At 41.8% G+C, this 25,873-nt stretch overlaps 1 protein-coding gene across 1 annotated transcript in view; it reads right to left on the minus strand.

Annotated features, from left to right (window-relative positions):
* Positions 1-1,198: 1,198 nt before the first annotated feature.
* opn7b (opsin 7, group member b) overlaps positions 1,199-25,873 on the minus strand; it is a 48,084-nt gene continuing 23,409 nt past the window's right edge. Inside the window, exons 2-6 of the mRNA XM_088409045.1 lie at positions 18,895-18,982; positions 16,907-17,069; positions 15,571-15,698; positions 8,011-8,345; positions 1,199-6,764 (exon numbers count right to left, since the gene is read on the minus strand). Of these exons, the coding sequence (XP_088265171.1) occupies positions 6,267-6,764; positions 8,011-8,345; positions 15,571-15,698; positions 16,907-17,069; positions 18,895-18,982 (1,212 nt within the window). The 3' untranslated portion in view covers positions 1,199-6,266. The remainder of the gene's footprint in view (positions 6,765-8,010; positions 8,346-15,570; positions 15,699-16,906; positions 17,070-18,894; positions 18,983-25,873) is intronic.

Genomic DNA, 25,873 nt, shown 5'->3' on the forward strand with positions numbered 1-25,873 from the left:
AGGGTGGCATCAACGCTATGTGCAGAGTGCTTACTTTTTTTTGTTTTGGCTGGAGGACCTTTGGAGCATGGCGGCATTTACCTTGAACTGGTCGCCTGCCATTTGCAGCTGTTTGGGGTCTTTCATCAACATTGGCAGATTTAGTGGGACAGGTTGTCGTGGCAGACAAGGACAGTGGAAAAGACCTACATTTCTTGTTGCCAAACTCATGGTATTATTTTTTTTCCTTCAGAATGTATTGCTGTTTTGGCTGAAGCAACTATGGAAGAGGATTAGTGTCCGTTGGAATTCTCTTTTTAAAGCCGGAATACAGAGTTTAGAGTCAGAATGCTGACATTCTCAGAATTGAGACTTTAAAGTGAGTCATAACAAGCCGTGGGTTGTGAGCAAAAGAACGAGATGCAAGTGGCCAAAATCATTTTCCTCCACAGGTTGTCCAGGCTCTCCTTTGGAGACAATGCGAGAAGCTCGGTCATCCAGTGGAGACTCACGGTCAAGCCGCATTGAAAGGAACCAGTAGAGGTCGTTCGGGGATCTGGTTAGGATGGCTCCCGGACGCCTCCCTGGTGAGGTGTTTCAGGTACGTCCGCCGGGAGGAGGCTCCGAGGACAAACCTGGACACGCTGGAGAGACTGTGTCTCTCATCTGGCCTGGGAACGCCTGGGGATCCTCCCGCTGAACAAAGTAGCCGGGGAGAGGGAAGTCCGGGCTTCCCCGCTGAGGCTGCTGCCCCTGCGACTGACCTCGGATAAAGGGAAAGATGATGCATGGATGAATGGAATTTTGACGTCAAAGTGAGAGTCATAATTCGGAGAAAAGTCAGACGTCTGACTGAGAATTTTTTAAGGTCAGACTCTTTAAAGTCTGACTTTAAAGTGAGAATTTCAATGAACAAAGTTACTTTAAAGTTAGAAATCTGAGGATAGTTGCAATTTTCAGTTTAGTCAGAATTCGGAGAATTGTGGGAATCCCACCAACCTTTTTTTTCTCCTTCACTTTATGAAGTCCTCTTGCATGCTGTGTGTAACTGTCATAATGCTGGCTTGCTTTACATTGCTTTAGATTCCTTGGGTAAAGAGTTGCTGCTGCCCCCCCTCCAATTTTTGGCCCAAAAAATGTGTGGCTGGTTTTAAGACAACGCAACACTTGTTGTGTCAATCTTGACGCAAAATAAATGACAGAAGTCATGCAAATCAAGGACTCTTTTATGAAATTTATTTTTCATTCAGCTGCACCTTAGACAAAGGAGAAAATATTTTGGCCTTGATTACAGTTATGCTCATAAGTTTCCATACCAAGGCAGTCTTTGTATATTACTTGGAAAATATGACATCACGATACTTATACCTAAATGTGTACTAATTTTCTTCATTGCTACTGTGTTTCATAATTACACAGATTTGACAATCCATATAGTTCAAGTTTAATCTTATTAGGAGTAAAATGTATATTTTTTTTAATCACTCTTGTTTTCTTTAAGGAATTATGCAACATATTCTGCCAGGGTATATGAAATTATGAAGACAACAGTGCATCCATAGGACAATATTCTTTTTCAAAGTAAGAATGAAAACTTTTTTTTGGACAGTGCAACCAAAACTTCACTTATTCACAACAGTATGTTCAATAATCGTTAATCTGATAAATATTTTTCATATACTTTTCTTCCATATCCAAACATATACTGTACACTTTTTTTTAAACAATATATCGCATTCATCATATTCTGTTGTGTTTGTGCCTTAAAAATCAGGACAACATTTCCCCAAATGTCTGAGTATTCTATTTGAATTGAAATATACATATGTAATCACAACACAATACATAGCATAAAGTTGTGTAATTGCAAACATTTTACTTTTACGTCTCAAATTGGGTCAACAAGCGCTCATCAACTTTTTTTCTTCATATTTTTGCCAGAAAAGATTTAGAAGGTCAAAGGTAATGTAGCATAGATTTTGTGATCATACCGTACCCTGCTTGTTTGTGTGATAACAGAAGACTTCTTGATGCTGGTCCACATGATGACTGGCTCATGCTTTTTGCACCCTTTGACATTTCAGCACAGATTTGACATTACAAAAAGCTCAGTTGACACAGATACATTCATTGACAGAGGTAAAAACAACAACAAAATAACAGATGCTGCAATTATGTTGTAGACAGGACAAGACAGTTTGACTGGTTCATTTATAGTAGCAAAATGTTTTTGGAGTTTTTTTGTTTTTTTTTCCTCCATACATCCTAAAATCTGCAATGGCTGTTGAAAACAACAACAAGGACAACAGATATCTTGACTGAATTGTTGCTGAGTATTATTTAAATGTATATACATGCATATACTGAACTGTAAACTGAAATTTGGCAGCCGAATCCCACCATGCTCTTCAGTCTTCAAGCTAATATTAGGCTAGGTCTGCGCTGTTTTTGCTAGAAGTTTTAATTGTGTAGGGATTAAGCTCCTATCCCACTGAGAGGCGAATATTAACGAGTGTTGATGAAGTTAGCAAACGCTCCTTAAATTCAGCGATTCGACGTCTTCGTCCAAGGTCTCAATTGTTCTTAAGAACTTCCTAAGGCATTCTGAAATATTCTTAAGCCCTTATCCTACTGAGGGGCGAATGTTGGCTTGCGTCGACCGACGCAGTGGCTTTTTTAAACTTGTCAGGTTTCATTTAAGGTCGCAATTGTTTTGAGGACGTTCTTAAGAAATCATGAAACAGTCTCATTTTTCATGTTCCAAGGAAATCTTGAAGATGTTTCAAGTTTGTGATCTCGGACAAACCCTGGCAAGATCGAAACGGTTGCTACCTTTGACAACACATGTAAATGTAAAAACATTGATTTCCAAGCGATATAATCAATACTCTACTAATTAAAAGCTTAAGGTATTATCTAAGTGTTGTATTGATTAACAAATAGAGACATTGTTTAATAAACGTACACTCAACAGTTTTAAGGAATCTCCCTTGATTTACGGGATAGCTTGCTTTGTAGCGACACAAACTTTGCTGCATGAACTCTCTGTCAAATCGGGCACTCGAGAACAGGAATCTGGTGTCTGTCATGAGTCTTTTTAAGTTCCTGGTGAGTGTACTTAATTCTCGCAGAACCCATTGTGCACGAACCAGCAATAAAATTGTGAAAAAAAGCACTGTAGAAGATATGTTAGCTGAACGATAGTTAGCATTAGCATTACTGTTACTGTACACAAAAATATGACCAAAAAAAGGGATAAAATGTTGCGAATGGATGCGAGATGAACTAGAAATGTAGACCTGAACCATTTTTTAAAAAGCTGCTCTTCTTGTGTGCGTGTGAAAGCTAATTCGCACAGCGGCTAACGATTTGTCAGACGGCAGCGGCGGGAGTGAACGTTAGTGACATAAGTAAACAGACACGTTTGCAAGTGATCATTTGTCGAGTCCCCAATAAAAACATCCTGTCCACTTACTCTCATCGAACAATAAATCGCTATCGTGATTTTTGTAGACACATGAGCTCATGAGATTTTAGTAGGTAATTGTTCAGGAAGTGAAACACTCTGAAATACACTTTTGTCAAATTGAACAGTTTTTTCTTTTCTTAATTAAACATCTTCTCAAGGATTCCTAAAACTATAATTTTGTACTCCAGCAGGCTCTTGTAAGCTACACACGCTAACAAATGTTGGCATACATTTTGAATTTGGCATTCTGAGAAGCCTCAGCTTCAGAATATATCAAATGGAGCACATCTTTTTATATTCGCAGGTATCATTCTCATGGGGAGGTGGCAGCCAATGTACCTTGATCTCATCCCACAATAGATCTGTATGCTTTCAGATTTGGTCTTCTGATTTGCTCAATTTGATTCAACTACAGCTTTTTTTACTGTCAAACTCATTTGCTTTGTGGAATACATCTGGGGAAAAGTAGAAGATGTATGTCTCAAGCAAATGCAAAGGACGGGCAGTTTAGATTGTCACAGTCTGTGTTCTTGCTATGGCCAAGAAGGAAAAAAGTACAGTTTTTCAAAAGCCTTTTTGGTTGAGGCAGTTACATTCCGACTATTCCGACTAAGAGCAGAGTAAGCAGTCAATGAAAATCATGATTCAATTACAAGCTGAGAAAACAATGTCAAGTGGTTCCTCGGTTCAAGCGCTTCAAGTTGTAACTCGGATGAAACATCACAGAAGAGCTATTTGTCTTGAAAACAAAAATGTTAACTTTCATTCACATTTTTTTGTAATAATCACATTTTGTGGCCGTTTCATTGGAGATAAATTACTGGAAGTCACTTGGAGCTCTTTAGCTTCAATTTTCGCAAAGGCAAACTCTTTGTACAAGATGTATATAAGAATAGCTTCAATACAGTGACTTGCAAAAGTAAGCACCCCTTTTAACATCCAACTTTTTTTTTTTAATACTCTCACTCTTGACGTGTCTGTGGATTTCCTTATTTTTATTGGTTCTTATTGAGGCGTTAAATGAGAAAATAAATAATGGTGATGGACTGAAAAACGTCCGGCCTTTTTAGGCACTTCTCACTTTATGGATAAATATGAAAAAAAAATACATACATAAAAAGAAACATCACCAAAGCTGCGAACAAAAATAAATTTAAAAAAACTTCGCACAACTGCAGAGTTACTATTGTTGAATGGGATAGCTAACTGGTTTCTTCGCTGCCAAAATATTTGGTCATAACTCCCACTGAAACTCATCAAACTTGGGTACGTTAATATGACCCAGCTCTCTTTTTTATGAACTCTTCTTGAAGAAATATTACTAAGATTGTTATCAAGTTTTCTTTTTTTTCCATTTCTTTCAAAAAAAGCAAACCACAGATTTGGTCAGAATGTTACTAATTAACTACTTATTGTCACAGTGCAAATCATCATTTGTACAAAGTAAAATTAGCTTATTTAGAGAGGTGAATTTTAAACATTTTTTTTTTCCATTTATGAATCTGATTGTGGCTATTATTTTGTCCTGAGGTCTTCCTTCTGAGTCTATTTTTTTTTTTCTAGAGAATAGAATGGATGTTGTGTCACAGTCTTTTTTTACCGACATCTTACGGACATATAGTAAACCCATATGTACAAACGCATGGAATTTGAAGGTATTGTATTTGCAAGAACGCTCGAACAATGGCAGCTCCATGTTTCCGTTCCGATGGGTGTTTGGTTGCTTTGCAGAAAAGACTTGGCCTGACACCTTGAAACCTATGTCGCACAAAATACACCCATGGTGCCTTACAATGTGAGGCATGCATCAATAAACATAGAAACAAAACACAGCATCAAATACATTATTCATAATAAATACATTAAAGGTAGTTTTCTAGAGAGCGCTTCCCTCTAAATCATCATGTCAACAAGTCCTGCAAGATGATCCGTAATCTGATCAGATCGTTGCATGTTTACATTACCTGATTTAACGTTGATCGGCTTGCATGTTGGTTGTTGACAGGAGCTGTTTGGCAGTGTCACATATTTGAGGCATTACAAGAAGTTCTTCTAACTTTGGACTTTGACCAGTTCTTCTTAAAGCCCCATCCAACAGAGAGGCGAATGTTTGCGAGTGTTGGTTGAAGGTAGCAAATGTTTCCTTCTCTTTAGGAATTTTTTCATGGCTTTCTTCAACATTTCGACAACTGTACTCTCCAGTTTGGTTTTGAGATCTGTCAATATAGAAGTATTTTCCAATAGTGTACCGAAAACACTTTTGTCACATCTCCATTAATCGTGTGACCGTGCCCGATCACGTTCGTGCAAAGTCATATTCCTCTTATCCTTGGATTTTCGGAGGCTGCACAACATGAAGTCAAAAATAAGTCATTGTAACAACACTGGTGATTTTGCAAACACCTCTGGGCGAGGAACATTGATGATCCCCTGATTTTTTCTTGTTGCAAGGAAATTTTGGACAAACTGGACATTTTGGACAACATTTTCTTGTCACAGTCTGTTTGCTTTAAGAATTTTTAGAGAATGCTTTGTTAGTTGTGGAGTTGTTGTAGAGATTCATTGTACGGAGAAACTTGTTTCTATACCTTGCACAGGTCAATAAACACTTTGACTTTAATTGATGAACGTGTGCGGCCCTGAACGATCCCTGAAGAAAACGCACCATTCACTGCTGTCACCAACACTCACAAACAATCACTCTGAATGAGATAGGGGTTTCATCCATGATTGTAGTTGTCATCTGTGTGTGCTTGCGGGAAACGTTCCTCATTGTTCTTACGGTCTTTTCTTCCCACTTACTATTTATGAGTTCAGCCTAGAGGAAGTCACTCTGCTGCTCATTTGAGAGTTGACTGACCGCCACTTCACTATGTTGCGAACCCTGGAGCATCGCGGCTGTCTGCCGAGGACCGTGGTTAATGCAGTTTTCCTTTGGAGTAATATTCTCGGGACAGGGACAGTGTCTGCATGAGCTGTGGTTCTCCAGTAGCCCGTTGGAAAACCGCGTGGAGTTACACTCTTCTCTGTGATGAGCTTGCCTGCACGTTCCCTTCTGGCTAGAGTTGTGCTCGCACAGACACCCACAGAGTGACCTTCTGCACAGGGCTACATCCCGACAGAGGGACTTGCGGAAGTTGGGCTTAAACACCAGATAGACGATAGGGTTGTAAAGTGTGGAGGACTTGGCAAAGATGGCGGCCAGTGCAAAAGCCATTGGTGGTACTTTTGAGGGGTTACCAAACGCTGCCCACATGGAAACGATCGCATATGGACTCCATGCCGTCAGGAAGCCGATGCAGACCGCCACGGAGAGCTAAAAGTAAAGCATAAAAACACGCTAGCGCATTTTCTGGAATTTCTATTCGTCTATTTCCTGAACTGCTCACATAGAGGTTAAAGACTTTTGGCTTTCGAAAAGAATTTCGCAATGAACCAAAAATAGAGTATAGCCTCATCCTAAAATGTTACCAGAAAGCTAAATACTGTATCCCAGTTTCTTGATGTGAAGTGAATTTATAATCCAAGGCTATTTGTCTTTTATGGATTACATTTCTGCTCATATTATTTTTTTCTCAAAGCCTTCATCATGTTGAAAGCAGGCCTCAACCACAGACACAAAATTGAAATCGCTGATTCTTCCTCTAGCTGATCTGATTGGAGAGTTACGCCCTGAACACCCTGTTTTGACAAATTCGTTTCTCGACAGGGGGCCCGACTGATCGGGATATTTTGAGGCCCATGCCGATGCAGATTTTTGGCAGAAAGAAATCCCCGTTGCAATAAACAGGATGACTAAGTTCAAACATTATAATGAATAAAATAGCACGTTTGCCTCCCAATACAATTTGATCTATGTCAATTATATGCGGATTTGTACTCTTCACAGGCCATCCAGGTACCTATTGACTATGAATAGTAGGAATCAACATCAATAATGTTGTTAAACAAACATTACAAAAAAAATGTTCCTTTTCGATTCACAGAATGCATCACATAGCGCAACCAATGAAATTATAATGACAATAATTATTACCATATGCGTTTGTGTTGCTAGTAGTCGAATGAGTGTCATATAACGCATTTATATTTGATTTGTTTTGCACTATTTTACAAATATATTTTTAGCAAACTGACTGATTTTTAGCTTGCGTGTCATGTAGTGATTTTTGTATGATTGTATGATTTTTGTATGTATGATTTTTGTCATGTAGTTTTTGTTTTTAATGAACGGTCCCCAGATTGGTTTGATCAACAAATCACATGATGAGTATGTAGTGGTGCAAAACGCTTGCGGCGCATCAAGTATAAACCAAGCTAGGATTTTGCTGCAGGCTTGTTTTCACTGGAATGAACGCAAATGCAAAAAAAAAAAAAAATTGGTATTATGCAGCGGGGGGGGGGGGGGGATTTTCCTTTCATGAGGTCGTAAGAAAAACAGAAAGGCTTCAATGATTTCAAAGATTTTTTCACACTGGGGGATTTTGCTGCACATGCAGGTTTTGTTGTAGAAGACTTTTACTGTTTGCGTGTAGCATATGTATTGAGTGTCGTAAACGTACCTTGATAATAAGTGCATGTGCGTTGGTTATCTTGTTCTGAGGGGACATGTGCTGCTGCACCGCCTGGCGGGAGCCGCGGACGGTCAACAGGATGAAGACGTAGGACAAAAAGATGACAGTGCAAGGAAGAATGTAGCAGAAGAAGAAGAGGCAGACGATGTAGCTCATGGCCAAAGAGTTCCGGCTGGGCGCATGCCAGTCGATGCAGCACGCCGTACCGTACGGTTCGGGCCCGTACTCCCCCCAGCCCAACAGGGGCCCCACGGCAAAAACGGCCGCGTAGCACCAGATCCCGGCCACCAGCAAGCAGGCGTGGCAGGAGGAGAACTTGTTGCCTGAGGAAAAGCATAACAGAGGCGGACTGAAAAAACAAGTCTCACGGTCAGAGGAAGATCACGGAGCAACCCGTCTTTTCAGCCGCGTTCTCACAGAAGTGCTGTATGAAGAACGGTATGTGCTTATGGACACATGTATGACAGGATGTGGAGTGGACATCATAACAAACACTTCATTTAAATGGTCGTCTTCTTCCAATGTATCAAGCATTGCAGTGTCAAGGTTGACAGAGGAAGATAAAGACCAAAAGCATACTGCCTGAAGTTAAAGTATATTTCTCTTAGGTGGAAATAAAAAGAATATATTTATAAACAATACCTGAGAAAAGTCATGAAAGCTTTCTCTTATTAGATGTAGAAATACAATTATACCCAACAATTATTACAAGTATTCGCGGAACATCCAAGGACAAATCAACAGACACGCTGCACACCAAAACTTGTCTGTGCTATTCTTGCTAGGGTGGTATTTTATGCGTATTTAATGCATAGGTACATCAAAAAGTACTCTGGGTATATCAAATAGCATAAAGGCTAGAACTAGGGGTGGGCAATAAATCAAATGGATGTAATTAAATAATTATTTTCAAACTCGATGATTTGAATCTGAGCTTAATTGTGAAATTGTAAGGTCATAATTTGTCGGGTGATCAATGATGTGACTTTTTTGGATTCCTAATATTATGTTGGATAACTATTTTGAGAGACAACGTTATGCCTTTTATTTATACTAGTGCTATAGGAATGTTTGCTATAATGTCAGTTCCTTAGCGGTACTTAATTTGTGGCGTAAAGTATTTAATTTCAGTAATTTAATTACAGTTAAACTGTTGCATCCATTATTTCTGTCTCAAGATGTTTTTATTTTACCTAAGTGAATGTTCAGTTTTTCAGGCTGTTTTTTGATTGCCACATAGCTGTCATTGTTCATTCATTTATTTTTTTTGCCATATCTCTGTATATTAGTCAATTTTAGGCTTGGCAAAGATTGTTAACCCAGGGCAAAAATGCTTTATTTTGATAAATAATCGTGTAAATATGAAAGATTCTGTATGGTGTGAATACCTGCCTCATTTATAGTTATTGGTAGTCAGCCACCCACTTGTGGCCGTTTTACGATAAATGAAATAGAAATGGAAGAATCAAATGTGAAAATTTCTTGCAGTTCTATGGAAAACGGCTATTTTGGGATATATAGCTCTGTCTTCAAAACCAAAAATAATGATTTTCTTCAACACTTTGAATACAACAAAAAAGGAAAAAGGCCTTAGTATTTTGTTTTCTGTCATAGGTTTCTTGTTATTTTTCAACACAACAGGCATTCGTCAGCGATGGACCGACGAGAAGCCCGTCTGCTGAATGCCCTCCTCTGTAAGCAAGTTATTTAAAAAGACATGTAACCCCACCTTGTGATCTGATTGGTTATGTGTAATTTTTGAACTCACTGATCCGCGACTGCGATCGGCCCCAAAATTGCTGATCGTAGAACGTTTAGTAGAAACGAGCCACACAAACGAAACACATTTACCTAGTGTGAATTCTAATGTAGCTTTTTTTAATATATACAATTTTTCCCAAAACATTGCAAACACACGCTTGTGAATAATAGCTCAATTATTTTATGACTTTTGTATTTACTGCCTGCATAGGGCAATTCTATGTATTTCTTCCTGAAATACATTGTAGCGCTTATTGTGGCTTTGGCAGATGAGCAATCACGTGGACCACACGTGGAGTTATCCGTCATTCTGAGAATCCAGTCACCCAACTCCATGTACGGCGAGAATTTGTCACAGCTGCGGGCAGTTTGTTTACTAGTCACGTAGAAATTGATTGTATAACACAGTAAATAATGAGCAACGCTACAGATTACAAATGCCAGTGTCATGAAAACAACTGAAGATGTCATCCTTATCCCTTGGCTAATGCATTAATTAAAAATATTGCTCCAAATTCCTCAGTTGTTGTTGTTTTCATGAACTTCTATTCATATTAGTGCGGTGGTTCCAGTCATGGGTGGGAAATGATTCATGAGAAATACTGACGCTTCCCTCACCCGTAGCCAATGACTAATTGATTGTGGTGATTTCATCATCAGTGCAGAGGGGAATACTGCCAGCCTTTTCCGCAACGCCACCAAGCTTCTTCAGTGGCATGTCAGCGCGTCTTATGGTCCAAATTGAAGGTGGGGGTGCTGGGTTCAGCCCCGCGGCGTACAATGCACTGTCGTGTTGTGGAACGCGTGCGTCTGGCCGTGTGTGTATGCGCACTCGTCCTCATACATCTTTTATGATGTGTAGCATCCTTTTACTGATTAAACCATCGCAGCGGCGCATTAAAATTTCATCCTGAGCTTGTTTCACATAGACAGCTGATTAAAAAATAAGTAAAAATCCTCACTTGTTTTAAACTAGATTATAGCAATATATTTTTACGCAAACACAATTTATATACAATTACGCCTTCATATGTCACCATAGAAAAGGTTTTTAAAAAAATGAAAAAAAGCCAGGCAAGAGGGCTCCATGTAACGTCTCCACCCCCGGCAGACAAGTATGGCTGGGGGCATGTTGTCTCACAAAATATGTTTCTCCAGCTTTTGTAAGCTTGATTCCATAAAACTGAAATGATTTTGCAAGTAGTTTATATATATATATATATATATATATATATATATATATATATATATATATATATATATATATGCATACTGTATACTTTTTTTTTCCTTAACTCCGGCTAATGAAATGGAAATGAATTGAATTTCCATTGCATCACTCAACTAATAGGGACATCTAAAGGCTTTGTTTTCCTCTCAAATATGAAAAAAAATATACATGTTTTTTTCCGATCATTGGAGATACACTTTAAAATTTTTTGAAACCACATGCAAATTTGTTGGTCAATCTGACAAACAACAGGATTATAACAATTTGAAAAACATATTAAACCGGTTGAATTGATTGCTTTATTGAAGAGTCATGAATACATTCACAATCTAATACAAAATAAAATGATGTTTACACATTATTTTCATTAATAACCCAAATTATTACTACAGACCCCCTTTAGTCAGGCCAAGAACCACCAGGGGCCCGCGGACCCCAATTTGAGAACCACTGCTATAAATGAAGTGGAATTGAGTGCGCTTAATGCAGCATCCAGTACATGTTAGATTTCCCTCCGATTGAGTCTTTTAAATGAAAAGTAGCCTCACCTAAACTTTTCAAGCCAGAAGCATTTAACATCACAGGGAAATTCTGTATCGATTATGTTGTCAGTAAGCTGCAAACTCCTCTTTAGTCTCTGCTATTTCCATCTCCCCGTTTTATTTAGAGCCCCTTAAATGAAACACGTGGCAGGATGAGTCCACCCAACAGTGAGTCTTCTGACTCATGTCCCACTTTTTTCTTTTTTCCTAATGGCTTTGATCCAGCACTCACAGGAGGCTGTAGATTGGATCTAATGGAAAGCACAAGTTGCACTTGAAAGTCAACTACTCTGTTTGTCATGAGATGTCTTATTAACAATAACAAAACTAGCGTAAGACAGCCATTGTTACCTTTGATTTAAAAAAGCCGTAAAAGTGGCGGGGGGGAAGGCTTCATTTTCTTTTCAATCTTCATAACATATTCTCAGCATTATAAATGCAACGGTAGCAAATCAACCAAGCGAAGGCAATCTTGAATGGATTTTAGTGGTGAGTATACGCTTAAAAGTCTCAGCATGTTTCATTGGTTCATCAGATGCACTTTGAAGCATCTGATGGTTTTAATGCGGGACAAATTAAAGCCAGCGGAAATCTCCTTTTATCTACCTTTATCCATGGAGCGATTGGTCAATACATCAATAACCAACCCTTTGTGGGTGGACTTAATGTGACTTGTGGATGGAGAAGTTTAGTTTGCAGAACTTTTACTGGAGGTAAACTATAACAATGCACTTTGTCAATGGTTAGAATACCACCAAGAGTTGACGGAAGCCAAACATTTGACATCTGACGTGTCCAAGTTCAAATTTGTTTTTGTGTTCAATCCAATCCAATATCACTTTATTTATAGTAATAATTTCACTCTGTCTGTTAAAAAACAAAATGTTGGGACCAACATGTCACTAAAGGTGAGACAGACTACGGAGATCGTAGATCGTAGATTTAAAACTTATCAGGGGTTTTAGACTTGGTCTTGTCTTGATTGGCTTCCCAAATCCAAAAGTGGTGAGAACTGGTTTTGAAAATTCGTGATTTTTAAAAAACATTTACTATGCCTATAAAACGGATGTTTGCTACTCTTTTTTTTTTTCTTTTCCAAACCAATACCAGTTCGTACCGATACCACTGGTACATATGATCCGCAAAATTCCCACTAAAAAATACAATGACAGTTCGTTTTAAACAAAGACCTAATTCTTGCAAAAAGCATTTCCATTAAAATCTTATAAAATGAATGGAAATGTTCTACTCTTGTCATTTGTCATTTCTGGTTTGTGATTGTAAAATTGCTTCAAGAGGGTGACCAATGCTAGTACAGTAAAACTCCTCTATAACGAAACCTGCATGTGCAAAAATTCCCCCGTTAAAAAAAAAAAAAAAAAAAAAAGCCATGCATTGAAGCCTTTCCCTTTTTCTCACTTATCGATACAAAGAAAAATCTCCCTGTTGCATAATGCGTTTTTGTTTTTTATTTTTTTCTGCATTTGCGTTGCATTGTAATTTATGGGTTATACTTGATGTGCAGGCACACATTTTTGCAGCGTTATAAACTCTGAGCAGCTTTTCCCCACAGACAGATGATATTCTCCCATACTATAGGTGGCAGTAAATGAAGTCTACAGCACACAAACAACAGATGACCAATACTTGGAATCAGTACTTGCTTATCCCTACAATAAATAAATTACCGTCTTCAAACAACCCCCCCCGAACTGGTCATTATTTTTCATCCATGTTTTTCAGCTTAGTCATTTTCTGAGCGACATTGGAGCATTTCTTCTTCCCAGCGTGTACCTGAGTCCACCTGAACAAACATCTCTAATTTAATTAAATCTCAATCTGTTTTCCTTGAAACAGTTCAGCGCATGTGTATATGTGATGGTAATCACGTTGTAATAAGTCCATATGTGAAAACTGATTCTTGTGTCAATAGTGCGCAGATAGTATCAGCCCCATATGTATACAGTTTTTTCATTCAAATCTACTCCATAATATGCTCAGAATGTAAGTCTATTCATTATGGTTCATTATTACTGCCCTTATTGCTCTATTACAGTTTTTTTTTTAATTTATATTTTATTGCCTACTTTATTATTTGTTCGATTATGGAATGTAGTCTCCTTGGGGAAGTGAACAGAATAAGAATTTCATTGTGTGGTATCACTATGCATATGACAATAAAACTCTTGGTTTACGCCTTCCGGTTCCAATGAAAATAAACCTTCTTGTGCCATCCAAAGTATAAACACTTCTTTTGCTTTTTCTTGCCTCTCTCATTAATGTTGCGTAGAAACAACCTAGATTAGCTTCCCCGTGAGAAAACACTTATTTGGCAGACCACTAATTTATAATATTCATCATGCCTGAGTGTTCACCTCTAAAAAGAGCTTGTTTATTAGGATCTTCTCATTTTTCCCTCTTGCGGATTACCCAGAAGAGTTTCTGGGCTGCTTCCAGTGAGAATTGGTCTAGTGCAGCCGTGAAGGAAGCTATGCGTGCTTGACCTTTCTATCTGGAGTCCACTCACCTTAATTATCCCAAAATAATATGACTAACCTCTGAATCCATCAATTCTTCTGTCGGTGTGGATGTGAGAGTGAAAGCTGGTCTGTCTTTAGGTCAATTGGAGTTTTAATATTTATTGGCAACCAGTCACTAACTGTCAGACAAATCCAGGTCCAGAAAGTAAAAACCCTGGATTTGCCACATGTGGTTACCTTAGTTTGTCAGTACCACCTTGGCTTTAATATTGACGCATGAACATGACACAACATGCAGCCTGTCACAAAGACAAATTCATCCAGATGATATATTTTCCCATTACATTTGTTATAAATGATATCATTGGTTTTTTGTTTGTTTTTTAAATTCCACGGATTTAGACATGTTTGAGTAATGATGAACATTTTTTTTGACATTTGCAACCTCGATCGATCCATGGCAAATTCTGACGTGTATGCGCAATTTGCTGCCTTCATTAGTTAAAGTAAATACCAAATTTCAGGGGTGCTTTTGTATTTGCAAAAGTCAAACTGGTCCTGAGTTACGAAAGGTCAACTAAAACGAATAGTTTGCTGAGACGTAGCAGTAATCCCTGCAAGCGGCTGCCTTATCTTCACTTGCTCACCAATGGATATACATCAGATATATGTATGTTGATGTCTGAATATAACTTCTGGTCATTGGTTCAAATACAAGGAATTAACATTCTATAAAGAACAATCAAAATACCTTTCTTGAAAAGTGACTTTAGAGCTAAACTTTCCCATCGTGTCTACAGAATTAGCCGCTAAGCTGCCGATAGCCAAAAAAGGACTGACCATATAAAAGCTGACCCAGACTTGCAAAGAAACCCAAATACATCAACTCTCAGCATGGAACAATATCTGGGATGCATTTATGCCACCAAAATATATGAAATGCCCTCATTAAAATTGTCAGTAATAAATATTCTCGGGTTTATAGCCTCTTTTACCCGTATCTCGATAATAGCTTTATTGCTGCGCATACAGGACACAAAAAGAAAATATTTTACAGTCAACCTTTATTGGGGGGGGGGACACTATGACATCATTCCATCTTGCTCCAAGATAGCACATCAAAACTATGGAATGGTCTCATAGTTGCTTGCCTGTAACTGCTGTTAATATGCCATCCAAAAACTCTGTGCAATCTACACAGTAAGAAATTTATGCTGGTGCTCACTCACGTACCGCATGTATTCATCTGCAAATAATTTTAAGAAGCCCTCTGAAAAACATTCAAGAAAAACATTCACCACTTTTGTAAATAGTGTTCCCTCGTTTTTCACGGTTAATGGGAACCGAAAACTCAACACAAAATGAAATTTGCAAAGTAAAATCCACAAAAAAGCTTTTTTTTTTTTTAAAATGGAAAAAACAATGCAAAGCACTCAGGGTGCTAAGTAGCAAGGGAAAACTATTGAAACAAAATGTAATTTTTAAATGCGATTGAGAACGCTTTAAAAGCGAGATACGTGAAAAGTCATCTTACCGTAGTTTGGGCAGCAGACTTTGAGCCAGCAGACAGATGAAAGCACCGTTAAGTTCGTCAGACTGCACAGACCAAACAAAACGCCACAGAAGGCGTAAATGGTGCAGGTGGTCTTATTATACAGCCACCTGGATGGAAAAAATAGAAAAGAAGATAAAACAAATCTTTGCGCAGAAAAAAATGCTACATTTTCATAATGACTGGAATATAATTATGTTGCTGTCAGCATTTTATGGATCTTGAGTCAGTAGGTAGAAAGCTGTAGTCATGATTTTGAGAGAGGAGGTGCGGTCACAAACCTAGATAAGTATTCTCCTGCTCCAAAATTGTCAAGCCACACTTGTGTCCAGCGATGGGCATTTTCCATATTTTTGCTGCTCCGTCATTCATAATCTGTCCACACCCTGGGCCCAACTCCATTATAGTCAGTCAGGCAAAATATAATTGTCAGGTTTTCAGTCCGTCATTTTATTTTCTTATTCACCACCAGCATATTTTGCTGGGCCGTCATTTGTCGTTCATCAGCAAAAAACAGACGTCCGCCAGTGAGTGATGGAAAGTTTGTCAATCATGATTGTTTGATTTACTGAACGTAGTATAAAACTTAAAAGCATAGAATGAAAAAAAAAAGTCATAAATGGATGTAAGATATAGAGACAGAGAAATTAAAATTTTGGACCCAGGGGCAGGCAGGAGCCAGTAGTAGAAAAACATAAAGTCTTTAAAAATAAAAAATCCAACATAACCACAACTGGGGCAAATAGACTCGGAACAGAATAGACTCGGAAACTAAACCCTTCAGCAGAAACTTCTCAGACACCAGGAAAATAGCTCAACATGTTAGGTTGAGAGCTTGATTTGGATCAACTTGAGCTTCTGTCAATGTGTCATTGAGAAGTTAGAGGTGAAGTACTCTCAGATATCAAATTTGACAGTGGTATTAATGACTATTTGTGTAAAAAATAAAATAAAATAAAACACATCTGAACAGGGCTTCTAGTCAGTGTGTTAACTCATTCACTAGCATTAATGTCAGTACACATGAATGATCCATTTGAAATAGGCTGACCGTGAATGAGTTATTAAATTAATTGATTATTATTTTGATCATTAATCGACATACACATGTACACATATTTAAATCAGATTCATCAATTGACAGAATTAAAAAAAAAAGCAGACTGAAGAACCTTCACAAATGCATCACGTTAAGGAATAAAGTCACCTTTGTCCAGTAGTTATTGTTATGACTGGTTTTCTCACGACAAGTCGAGTGACCAATCAGCAACTACTTTGCATCCGCCATCACAACAACAGTGGCTGAAAGGAGACTTACTTATGGGTGTAGGCGGATGGTACAGCAATAGGGAAGAGAGACATGGTCATCATCAGGTCACTGATGGCCAAGTTGACTACAAAGTACTCCGCTGGCTTCAAGGAGGACTTTTTTCTATAGGCCACGAACAGCAGGATTCCGTTTCCCAACACCGAGAGCACACCTGCCGGGCAGAGTTACGCACTATTTGATCTCAATTTTCCAGCAGCTTAACTCATTTCGTGGAAAAACGAATATTACGGACATAACGCTTTTTATGTTTTAAAAAAAAAAAAAAGCATGCATATGTGTAAAGGTAATATTTTATTTCCACGAGTGTATAGTCATGGTTATATCACTCTTCTCGTTGGTGAATAAAGTCCGTGTATTCAGTGGTGGTCCTAGTTGAATGGTGCCCTGCCTATTAAGCCCCTTCCTTACACCTACACACTGGGTAGGGCTCATTAGTGCAACATTCCCAGCTCCTCAATGCTTTGAAAGGGACCTACCAGTTGTTCCCATACTGCCATATTAAAGGGATAGTCCACTAATTTAACAATTTCCAGCAGTAAAAAGTCACTTTTTTGGCTGTAATTAATTTGAGCGATCAAATTCATTATACATTTTCGCATACAATTAATACTTGCTGCGGACTGAAAATGACATCACGCGTGATTAATTCACAGCTCGGTTCGTGAACGTCACATGACCAACAGGTGTGCCCTGATTGGTTGATATTCAAGCCTCGACTACAGGTGATGTCATTTTCAGTGGACTGTAAGTGGTGAAATGTGTGTTTCAAATTTTATCGCCTAAATTATGGAAAAAAAACATTTTTTTACTGTTGAAAATGGCTAAATAAGTACACTTTCCCATGAAGAAGTGTCTCATTTGTCCTAAAAGTGCATTGAGTGTAGATCTGGGACAACATTTGCGGTTGCATCAAATTATGCTGGTAATTATAGGTGCAATAATTTATCATATAAAATTGATAATCGAATCAATTGATGATTATTTTGTACGTAAATTCGTCGTCTAGAGACCTAGCATTGCTTGGATCCTCAGAATTTTAGCTGGTTGACTGTAAATAATATCAGATTTCTGTAAAAGGACAATGTGTAGAATTTAGTACAAGCTAGTGGTGAAATATGAGAAAGCAATAATTTTGACATTGCAGATTACGGTGTGTCTGAGCGACCTCACTACATTTGCAAGTTCTTCTTCGGGTATCTGTAGCAGAAAGATGGCAGTGGAGCCTCATGTTAGTCGCACCCCATCTATGTAGTGCAATTTGTAATTACTAGTCTTACAATTATGTACGTTGATGTGATAGAACATTATTTTGCACATTATACTGGGTTTTTTAATTGAATTTTTAGCTCACAAATTGATGGTGAAAAAAATATCACACTGCCCCTTGAAATCCTTTCTTAAAGGAAACATACCGTCATTAATATTTACAAAAATATTTTACTTCAGCAAACAAGTGTCAATATGTTCACTCATTGTTGGACTGTTGACAAACAACAAACGAAAAACCTTAAAAAAAAAATCTCTGCAGTCAATTTGAGAAAACGTCCTGTTATTGAATAGAGATGAATATTTAAACAAATATTCCGATTCATCGATTAATCGTTTCTAAAGTCCGCAGATTGTTAACATAATTGTTAGTTGCAGTCCTATAGTGATGTTATTGATACGTGACAACACAAATTCATTCATCTAGAAAAAAGGGTGTGTCAGTCCCTAAGGAATGCTGACCACTGTTTATACTACATAGTGTAACTAAGTGTAATTTTACATCCGTCTTCCACTTTTGCCATCATAAAATCCTTCTCACGCACATATATTTGTTTTTCTTTGATATTACGACTTCATTTTCAGAAAATTACATTTGTTCTTGTCACATAATGACTTCTTTGTGTGGTTGTAACCATTGTCCCTTTTTCACCATGGCCCTGAACTCTCCTCTGAAGTCTTCCTTAAGAAAAAAAAAAAAAAAGCCTCACCAAAAACTGTATAGAGCGTCCCCATGAGGAAGTCATTGTCTTTTGATATTCTGGACACAAACAGATATGTTTCGGAGGCATTTCCCATCTGAAAGAAAAATGGGAGAACAGACACAATGATGGATGACATCATTAGAAAGAACGTTTCAACCCCTAGCAATTTATAAAAAGAAACAACTTCCTTCAGGAAGGAATGTACACACTGATGCTTCAGTCGCTCAGTGCCGTAAACTCCATGACAGATCCAATTTTCTTCATGAAACTATGAGCAACACAGTCCCACAAAGCAGACTCTCGACTCGTTTGCTATGATTGCATGCTTCCAGATTTCATTTATTTCACTTATGGTTTTTTTGGGAATTTAAATTCAAGTTTCGCACTGTGTCACCCACTGAATTTCACAGGCAAGTGATATGCCAAAACCGAGCACTACTTGAACTTTATCAACTAGACATGCAATGATGAAGAGACAGCTAATCGTTCATCAAACAATATGATGATTTTTTTTGTATAGATGAATCATTCAGATTTTTTGAATTGTGCATTGTTTATTTTCTCGCATTGTAGCTTCTGACGTTTCAGATCAATAGCAGTACGAGTACTCGAGTAGTCACCGACACGATTGCTATCATACCACTCGTACTTTTGTGACATATAATTTTACCCAAAATAACAAAAACAATGAGATTTCATTTTAAAGAAAGGCCTACAGTTTAGATCCCAATATATAGACATACAGTCTCCAATCCTTTGATATTTACATCAAAGTCATTTCATATCAAAGGGAAATCATTGAACATAGACACTAGGGTGCTGAAATTTCACCCAGATGACAACATGTCAAAAAAAGTTCAACATGGCATAACATTTAAGTTATCGCACTACCAAGAGTGTGCCATCCCTCGGCCGAAATACGACGAGAACAAAGTGGAAGAAAAGGACACAAAAATGATGAAAATACTGCACAAGTCAAATCAACGTTTATTTATAAAGCACATTTAAAAAACAATCTGAAAGGGCTGACAGATGTTCTGTAGGGTTACTGAAATACAATTTTACACAACCCAAACCCTAACATTCTCATTGAGACATGTTTGTTTTTTCACACCAATTAAATTCTGGTGAAAAATCACTTTTGTCTTGCAAACCAAGCCACCATTTGCATACAAAATATGACCTGCAAATCCATTCTTCTTTGAGATGCAGGGAAAATTGCTGAGACAATCATTTCAAACGAAATGATGTGGTGGCCAAAAACAGACAAGAGTTTATGATTTTGTGTGACGACCGGGGGAGAGAGGACCCAAGCGCACGCACAACTGGTAAGGGCAAATGCAGAAAGTTTATTAAACAGAATGTGCAGATGGTTTGTGGAAGCCGACGAGAGCGTGGCGAAGAAGTCTAGGGGGTCTCGGAGTCAGGAGAGCGGGGCTTGGCTGGGAGCCGGGCTGAGGGAGCGGGACAGGAGGAGGGCTCGGGCAGACAGATTAAGACGGCAGGCTAGCGGGTGGTCAGAGGCAGACAGGGTCGAAATACCAATACTTCGGTCAATTCGGCGGGCAGTCGGGTGGTCAGGAACAAACAGGGTCAGGCAACGGGCAGGCTGGCAGGAGGAGTCGCTGGAAAGCTCGGCGTGATGCATAGAGACAATCTGGCAGGTTGTGGATGGAAGTGAGCGGGCTTTATACTAGGCGGGTGAGTGGCAGCAGGTGTTAGTGTTTGGGCTGATTAGCAGGAGGGCTGAGCAGGTGAGGCTGGGAGTGAGGTGGCTGAACTGGTGAACTGTGACAGAACCCCCCCATCAAAGGACGGCTCCCGACGTCCCAAAACCACCGGGCGGGAGGGAAAGGCCAACGGCCGGGGAACCCCCACGGGCGGGAGGGCGGGCGACGCGCCGGGGCACATTACGACGCCCAGATGACCTAGACGGCTGATCCGGGTGAAGACGATGAAAATCTGTGATCAGGGACGGATCCACAACCTGGCGAGCAGGAATCCAGGAACGCTCCTCAGGACCATACCCCTCCCAGTCCACCAAATACTGGAGGCCCCTGCCCCGCCGACGTGAACGAAGAAGCCGGCGGACCGTGTAGACAGGGCCCCCATCAACGAGCCGAGGAGGAGGAGGAGGCGGAGCAGCCGGGACCAGGGGGCTGTCAACCGCAGGCTTAATCCGGGAGACGTGGAAGGTCGGATGGACCCGCATTGATCGGGGAAGAGAGAGACGGACCGCGGCCGGACTCAAGACCTTCTGTATGGGAAAGGGGCCAATGAAACGAGGAGCCAACTTGTTGGACTCGACCCGGAGAGGAAGGTCGCGGGTTGACAGCCAGACCTTCTGGCCCACCTGGTATGCAGGCGCCGGGGTGCGCCGCCTGTCAGCGGTGCGAATGTATCGTTCCTTTGCACGCAGGAGTGCGGCGCGAGCTCGAGACCATGTGCGCCGACACCGGCGGGCGAATGCAAGAGCGGAAGGGCAGGAGGTGTTAGTGTCCAGGGCAGGGAAGAGCGGAGGTAAGTATCCAAACACACATTCAAAGGGAGCCAGACCTGTGGCAGAGGTGGTCTGTGAGTTGTGGGCATATTCGGCCCATAGGAGGTGGGTGGACCAGGACAGCGGGTCCCGTGAAGACAGACATCGGAGGGCCTTCTCAAGCTCCTGGTTGACCCTTTCGGTTTGCCCATTGGTCTGGGGATGGAAGCCGGATGAAAGACTGGCAGTTGCTCCAAGGAGCCGACAGAATTCTTTCCAAAAGGAGGAGGCAAACTGGGGACCTCTGTCTGAAACCACGTCAAGGGGTGGCCCATGGAGTCGGAAGACATGATTTAAGAGAAGGATGGCCGTTTCCTTGGCGGATGGGAGTTTTGGGAGTGCAACGAAGTGGGCCATTTTGCTGAACCGATCCACTATAGACAGAACGACTGTGTTGCCATTGGAAGGGGGTAGACCAGTGATGAAGTCTAACGAGATATGGGACCAGGGCCGATGGGGAATCGGAAGGGGGTGCAGTAAGCCAGCTGGGGGTCGATGACTGGGTTTATGTTGGTTGCAGACCGGACAGGCCTTGACAAATTCACCTACGTCCTTTTCTAAGGTGGGCCACCAAAAGCGTTGTCTCAGGGCCTCTATTGTCCGGCGAACCCCAGGGTGACAGGTCAATTTGGAGGAGTGAGCCCATTGCAAGGCCTCAGAGCGCAGGTGGTCGGGAACAGGCAAGCAGTTGGGCGGGCAGGCGCTAGGTGCGGGTTGACCTCTGGCGGCTGACTTTATTCTCTCCTCAACGTCCCAGGTGAGGGTTCCGATGATGCATGAGGGTGGAAGGATCGGTTCTGGTTCTTTGCCTGGGGAATCCATGCGTTCAAACTGTCTGGAAAGGGCATCCGGTTTTACATTTCGGGAGCCAGGGCGGTAGGCGAGGACAAAGTTAAAGCGTGTGAAGAAGAGTGCCCAACGGGCCTGGCGCGAGTTAAGTCTTTTGGCCTGCCTTATATATTCAAGGTTCTTGTGGTCCGTCCACACCTGGAAGGGAACCTTGGTGCCCTCCAACCAATGCCGCCACTCCTCTAGTGCCGCTTTCACGGCAAGAAGTTCTCGGTTCCCGATGTCATAGTTAATCTCAGCCAGGGTAAGGCGGCGGGAGTAGAAAGCGCAGGGATGGAGCTTGTTGTCTTTTGCGGAGCGTTGGGATAGGACAGCCCCTAGTCCAACGTTGGAGGCATCCACCTCCACCACGAACTGACGCTCCGGGTCTGGCATCAGGAGGATTGGAGCTGAAGTGAAGCGGGCTTTAAGCGTCCGGAAGGCTTCGTCTGCTGCAGGATTCCATTGAAATTTGATCTTTGAACTGGTCAGAGTGGTAAGTGGACGAGCCAGGGTGCTGTAGTTCCTGATGAATCGTCTGTAGAAGTTAGCAAATCCGAGAAAACGCTGAAGCTGTTTGCGGGTTTCGGGAACAGGCCAGGTGGTGACAGACGAGACCTTGGCAGGATCCATAGCGATGCTGTTCTTTGAGATGATGTACCCCAGAAAGGAGACTGAAGTTTTATGGAAGTCACATTTCTCTGCTTTCACAAACAGGGAGTTTTCCAGCAGCCTTTGGAGTACTGTACGGACATGGGATGTGTGTTCTTCCCGGGTCCGGGAAAACACTAAGATGTCGTCAAGATATACGAAGACAAACTTTTCCAGCATATCACGCAGGACATCGTTGATCAAAGACTGAAACACTGCTGGGGCGTTTGTAAGGCCAAAGGGCATGACCAAATACTCATAATGTCCCAGGGGGGTGTTGAATGCCGTTTTCCACTCATCCCCTTCTCGGACCCGAACCAGATGATAAGCGCTGCGCAGATCCAACTTGGTGAAGAAGGAGGCGCCCTGGAGAAGCTCAAACCCAGAAGTCATAAGGGGGAGAGGATACCGGTTTTTAACGGTTATGTCATTTAGGCCTTGGTAATCTATGCAGGGACGGAGCGTCTGGTCCTTCTTTTTGACAAAAAAGAATCCAGCCCCCGCAGGAGAGGAAGACGGGCGGATAATGCCGGCTGACAGGGAGTCATTTATGTACTCTTCCATGGCTCGTCGCTCTGGAGCAGACAATGAGTAGAGGCGACCCCTGGGGGGCGTCGTCCCTGGAAGTAGGTCGATGACACAATCATATGGCCGATGAGGAGGAAGAGATGTCGCTCTCGTCTTGCTGAAAACTTGGCAGAGATCATGGTATTCAGGAGGAACACCAGCCATGTCCGCCTGGGCCGGTAGAGGAATGCATACGTCGGGAGTCGAAGCTTGTTTGAGGCAGGACCGGTGGCAGGACGGAGACCAGCTAAGAATGACTCCTGTCTCCCAGTTTATGTGAGGGTTGTGGAGACAGAGCCAGGGTAGGCCCAGGATCAAGGGGATGTTTGGTTTGTTCAGAATATGAAATTGGATCTTCTCCTCATGGTTCCCAGACAGATGCATGGGAACGAGGACTGTCTGGTGTGTAATTAGCCCAAGAGGGCGACCATCCAGAGCATAGGACGGCGTTGGCTTGGGCAAGGGAGTGTGTGCAAGGCCAATTTGGGTGACCAGCTCTCTGCTGATGATGTTTGCATCGGCCCCAGAATCCACCAGAGCCCCCAGGACATGCGTGCCGCCAGGGAGGACCAAGCGCACCTGGAGAAGACGTTTTGGACGGGGGGAGCAAGAGAGAGCTTGGCCCAACCGTATCCCCTTATTTACGGCTGGGCCCTGGCTTTTACCGGACAGGAAGCAACGTAATGCCCCTCTTGACCACAATAGAGGCAAAGGTTGCCCGCACGGCGTCGTTGCCGTTCGTCTGAAGTCAATGTGGCGCGCCCAAGCTGCATGGGCTCGGCCTCAACCCCAGAGGGCGCTGGCGTGGCAGGCGGCCGGAAGGCGTGTCTGGCTAGAGGGACCGTCCCTCTCTCCAGTCTCTCTCTCTCTCGTTCACGTCGGCGATGCTGAAGTCGGATATCTATACGGGTTGCCAAGGCGATGATCGCGTCCAGGGTGGTGGGAAGCTCGTGGGAAACCAACTCGTCCTTTAGGCGACTAGACAGGCCGTGCAGGAAGGCATCTACGAGAGCCGGTTCGTTCCAGCGGTTTTGGCTGGCTCTGGTGCGGAAGTCGATTGCGTAATCGGCTACTGACCTATTTCCTTGCCGGAGCTCAAGCAGGCCCCTTCCCAGCTCCGCGCTGGCATAGCTGAGTCCAAAAACTTTCTGGAGTTCCGCCGCGAACGCTTGGAAGGACGTGCAAGCCGGAGATTGCCTCCTCCACTCCGCCGTTCCCCACAAGCGTGCACGGCCTGTAAGGTGATTTACGACGAACGCTACCTTAACTTGTTCGGTGGTGAACGTCCTCGGTTGGAGAGCGAACAGCAAGGAGCAATTGGTTAAGAACGCCTCGCATGTTTCAGGATCGCCCTCATACCGTTCCGGAAGCCCAACCTGGGGATCGGGTGCTGGCTGGGGGACCGGGCTGAGAGAAGGTCGGCGTGCTGGGTCCATTGCGTTTGGCCAGATTGTACTGTGACGACCGGGGGAGAGAGGACCCAAGCGCACGCACAACTGGTAAGGGCAAATGCAGAAAGTTTATTAAACAGAATGTGCAGATGGTTTGTGGAAGCCGACGAGAGCGTGGCGAAGAAGTCTAGGGGGTCTCGGAGTCAGGAGAGCGGGGCTTGGCTGGGAGCCGGGCTGAGGGAGCGGGACAGGAGGAGGGCTCGGGCAGACAGATTAAGACGGCAGGCTAGCGGGTGGTCAGAGGCAGACAGGGTCGAAATACCAATACTTCGGTCAATTCGGCGGGCAGTCGGGTGGTCAGGAACAAACAGGGTCAGGCAACGGGCAGGCTGGCAGGAGGAGTCGCTGGAAAGCTCGGCGTGATGCATAGAGACAATCTGGCAGGTTGTGGATGGAAGTGAGCGGGCTTTATACTAGGCGGGTGAGTGGCAGCAGGTGTTAGTGTTTGGGCTGATTAGCAGGAGGGCTGAGCAGGTGAGGCTGGGAGTGAGGTGGCTGAACTGGTGAACTGTGACATTTTGTGGCATTGCATAATGTCTTCTGGGGCAATGACATGGATGTGATGGTACTTTGTTAAACCCCTAGGGGAGAATTCAATGTCACATTAGAAGATGTGTCAACAGACTAGTTAAATGCCTTGTTGGTGATGAGATTATCAGTATTAAGGAAAAAAAATATTAAAATGCTTCACCACTAATTAGTGTTAGCAAAAAGAGCAGTGCGACATCTAGATGTTACTTGCTTTCGTGGTAAGAGCTAATGTGTTTTTCTCAAAACTAGGGACATCTTGGCAGCATTCAAATTGCTGTAATTTTGTCCATTTTTTTTGTTACCTCCATGTATTATATGTCATTTGTTTAAGGGAATTAACTGTAGGATTAGAATACTGTATATCAAGGTCAATTTTCATTTTCGGAGCCATAAACCTAATTTTGGGAAAACGCATCAT

This window comes from Hippichthys cyanospilos, chromosome 2 (genome assembly GCF_059441005.1).
Source record: "Hippichthys cyanospilos isolate Australia breed blue-spotted pipefish chromosome 2, RoL_Hcya_1.0, whole genome shotgun sequence".
In the NCBI taxonomy this organism is placed as follows: Eukaryota; Metazoa; Chordata; class Actinopteri; order Syngnathiformes; family Syngnathidae; genus Hippichthys; species Hippichthys cyanospilos.